Source organism: Octopus sinensis, linkage group LG15 (assembly GCF_006345805.1).
Source record: "Octopus sinensis linkage group LG15, ASM634580v1, whole genome shotgun sequence".
NCBI classification, from domain to species: domain Eukaryota; kingdom Metazoa; phylum Mollusca; class Cephalopoda; order Octopoda; family Octopodidae; genus Octopus; species Octopus sinensis.
The window spans coordinates 5315707-5320082 of record NC_043011.1 but is presented as its reverse complement, the minus strand read 5'-3'; the positions used below and the strand labels follow the sequence as shown (position 1 = coordinate 5320082).

The 4376-nt window shown below is 39.0% G+C and overlaps 1 protein-coding gene across 1 annotated transcript; it reads right to left on the bottom strand.

Moving 5' to 3' along the window:
* Nucleotides 1–3908: 3908 nt before the first annotated feature.
* Nucleotides 3909–4376, bottom strand: LOC115219939. Its single transcript, XM_029790242.1, has one exon. It carries the CDS (start codon nt 4374–4376, stop codon nt 3909–3911), a length of 468 nt encoding a protein of 155 aa, XP_029646102.1.

Genomic DNA, 4376 nt, shown 5'->3' with positions numbered 1-4376 from the left:
ATAAATTCTAGTATAAATCAAGATGACACAGATTCCGCAGTTGGGCCTTCCACATTTTCTAACTGCTGGTTTTGTGGTTGATGTTGAGTGCAGTTTAGCTTGGGTTAAAATCCTTCTCAAGGATTTTGGTTGCCGTTTACTTTTAATGATGGTGTGTGTTTCGAGGATCCGGTTCATCTTTGGGTCTCCCTTTAGTAGGGCTGTGCTTTGTAGTATGGTGCTGAAGGCCTCATTGTTGAGTGGGTTGTTGGGTAGAGATGTAGGGAAGGGTTTTTAATTGTTCTTTCTTTTTTGGTTTTGTTTGTCTCAGGTCTTCTATACTTAATTTGAGTGCCCTTTGGATTGCACTGTCTATTGGGCTGTGGATAGTTTCTATTGTGAGTGTGGTTCTAAGTTCCTGGAGACGTGTGTGTCGGGTGTTGTGTCTGATATTGTGGTGCAGATCCTTCTAGCTAAACAAAAAGGGACATTTATTCTAGTGTGTCGTGGGTGGCATGAATCAAAGGGTAGGTATTGTTTAGAGTCTGTCGGTTTATAGTAGATATCTGTCTCTAATTTGTTGCCGGTTTTCTTAATGAGGATGTCTAAAAATGGTAATTCTTCTTCGTTATGATCCATCGTGAATTGTATATTATCATTTATTCCATTTAATAGTATTTTAAATTCCTCAGGTTTCTCTATACTTTTGTCCCAGATGATGAAACAGTCATCGAGGTATCTTTTCAAGTTGTTCTGGATATAGGTGGAGAAGGTGTTTCCAAATTTCTCGAGTGTTATCCGGTAGAGTATTTTCTCGAGGTATCCCATCACTAGGTTGGCAAAAGATGGTGCAGTACGCGTGCCCATCGCTGTTCCTGATCTTTGTCTGTAGAAATTATTGTCAAAAATAAAGTAATTGTTTTCGAGAATAAATCTAAGTCCTTCTATTATAAGGTCTTTGTTTATGCGAGTTGGGAGTTCAAAGGGGTAGTTATTCAGCCAGAAGGTGATCGCTTCTATTCCTAGGTTGTGAGGGATGTTAGAATAAAGATTAACTATATATATATATTATATATATATATATAATATATATATATATAATATATATATATATATATATATATATATATATATATATATGCATATAAATACATTTATGTATGTATATGTAGACATATATATGTGAATATATATGTGCGTATATATATATATATAGATATATATATATATATATTATATATATATATATATATATATATATATATATAAAAGCCTTAGGCCGACTAAAGCCTTGTGGGTAGATTTTGTACACGGAAACAAGAAGACGTCTGTCGTATATATGTATACATTTGTTTATGGGTTCGTACCTCCACCATCACTTGACACCGATGTTGGTGTGTTTGCGTCCCTGTGACTTAGCGGTTCGGCAAAAGCCACTAATAGAATAAGTACTAGGCTTATAAAGAATAAATCCTTGCTCGATTTGTTCGACTAAAGGCGATACTCCAGCATAGATGTAGTCACATGACTGAAACAATTAAAACAAAAAATCTTTCCAATTTTAATCCCGAACAACGCTGGGTATCTCTACTAGTACACACACACACACACACACACACACACACACACACACACACACACAAGAGAGATAAGGAATGTTATAGATAAGATCCGGGTTACATATGTTTCATAGTGAGTGGAACCTCGGAAGTGGTAAATAGCCAAGCGTGGTGTATACCGCAAGCTATTCTTCAGGCCAAGAATATCTTGATTAGATGAAAGTTTACTCTGTCGCAAGGAAGTACGTGTTAGCACATGGAAGATTCAATCAATAATCTATAGAGAGCCCAGTAGGAGTGGAGAATATAAATGCAGAGAGAAATAATGATTAAAAGAAGAAAGAAATATTTCTTTATTGCCCGCAAGGGGCTTAACACAGAGGGGACAAATTAGGACAGACAAACGGATTAAGCCGATTACATCGACCCCAGTGCGAAGCTGGTACTTAATTTATCAACCCCGAAAGGATGAAAGGCAAAGTCGACCTCGGCGGAATTTGAACTCAGAATGTATCGACAGACGAAATACGGCTACGCATTTCGCCCGGCGTGCTAACGTTTCTGCCAGCTCGCCGCCTGAAAAGAACATAAGGAAGTGAGAGAAATGAGGAATTTAAGAAAGGGCAATTGAATGGTAGTATTCAATAAGGTTGTTTTGGCCGAATCACAGAAATTAGCAAGGGGAGTGGTATTTGAAAAACGATAATGTGGAGGGAAGAGGGTGAGGAAATATTTATGGTCAAGGTGAAGAAAAAAGTATGCATGAAGAAAGCAAGAGAGAATGGGGAAGAATTGTGGCGGCTACGAGTGGCTTGCAGTTGAGGATTTTATGTTGTGTGCGGTGAGCGTGTTTACAGTATGAAGTATTAGAGATGTATACTGGCGTATGTACTTGTAAGTTCAGGGGAGGGAGACAGGTGAAATAAGAGAATTTCTTTTTGTTTAAATAGTAAGGAAAAATACAGAGAGAAGTATGTAAATGACAATAAGGAGTTAATGGGAAGATATACTGTTGATTTAATATATAGTGATAGTGAGAGAAAATTTATGAAGGTTAGGAGTAAAAAAGCGAGGTGGGGTTGTTGTTATTTGTATTTTGAGAATAGATTTAGTGATCGATGTTCGCAGGTAAAAATTATACTGCTGCGTTCATTAAGACAGTTCGTGGATTACAAAATAGCTAAGAGCTCGGCTATGCAGAGATCACCCTTGTTATAGTTGCTGTATGGTTTGACGTGGGTGACTATGGACTACTTGAGGATGGAACGAGTTGAATCAATCTTTAGATTATTGATAAACTGAAATAACGATGTGTTGTTGGATTTTGTTTGGAACTTGAAACTGGAGTAGTAGTTACTCACTATCATTTTAAAGGAGGTGCTGCATGTGCCGATATACCTATGTAGTTACAGTTGGCAGCTGATACTGTACACTTGTAAACGATGTTTTTCGTGAGGCAGTGGTTATCTAAAGGACAGGAGACTGAGCGTCTGATGTTGCATAGGTTTGTAGGGGATTGTCATGTATAGCCATTAAATCTTGGTTCAAAGAAACTAATTTTTAGTCATAATCCTGTACGTTATTCCGAATGGCCGTTCTCTCTTCCTCTTCCTGTCAAATGCGCATGCTCTTTATATCAACGTTATTTGCATAACATTCACTCCCTCCTAGAAAAAGAAGGAAAAAGAATCATAGATCAGGCCTTCCCGGGGCATTCCGAATCCTTTATGATCGACGCTGCTGCGGGGATTCGTCATTTTGTTCTTGGCGGTTATCTCTAGGAGGAGGAGAAATTTCAGTTGGCTCTCTGTGTGGCTCTTGAGAGACAAAGGTTTAGGTTAGGTTATCAGTTGGGTTAGTCTTCCCTGGTGATGCCAATTGTTTTGTGGATACTGTGGTTTCGCGACCGTCAGGGTAACGGACGTGAGCGTATTGGGGGTTGGCTTCGATTAAATCAACTTGGTCCACGATAGGGTCATACTTGTTAGTGCGATTGTTCCTTTGAACAAGCGCAGGTCCTGGGTTAAGAAGCCATGTTGGCATAGAGGTTCCTGTTGCTGAACGTCTTTGATAGTTAAAAAGACTTTCATGAGGAGTGGCGTTAGTGGACGTACAAAGTAGAGATCTAATTGAATGCAACACGCCTGGAAGAACTGTTTCCTATGAAGATACTGAAGGGCACGGGTTTTCAAAGGGAGTAGTACTGACTTCCAAATAATACCATTATATCTTTACTTGACTGTTCTCAGTGGGACTGTATGGTGTCGTCCTACTCGTTGCAATGTCCTTACTGAGGAGCCATTCTCTCAATCTTGAAGACATAAAGGTAGTTCCACGATCTGAATGTACATAACTGGGCATACCGAAAACTCAGAACAAGTCAGTAAGACACTTTATTACAGTCCGAGCTGATGTGTCAGATACCGGATAACCAAACGGAAACCGAGAGTATTCGTCATCTATTGTTAGAAGATAAGGATGCTTCGTGAAAGGAATCGGACCTTTGAAATCGATGGAAGTTCGCTCGAAGGGCTGCATGGCCTTAATTAAGTTAACTGAGTCTGGTTTATAATATTGTGGTTTCACTTCTTGACATATAGAGCAATGCCTACATATTTGTTTCACGTTCTCTAACGAATATGGAAGATTTCTACTGCAGACGAAATGATGATGGCGTACTCCACCAGGATGGCACAGTGCTGCATGTAACTCATAAAGTGAATGTGAACTAATTTCTGAACAGCGTAACCTTGTGAATGCATCCGGAGTGATGTTACTGAGTCCTGGACGATAGCGAATATCATATGAGTATGGAAATAACGCAATGCGCCATCTCAT

Bases quoted from the DNA above. Each gene is read 5' to 3' on its own strand.
- LOC115219939 (XM_029790242.1), bottom strand. From the start codon at position 4,376: ATGAGATGGCGCATTGCGTTATTTCCATACTCATATGATATTCGCTAT.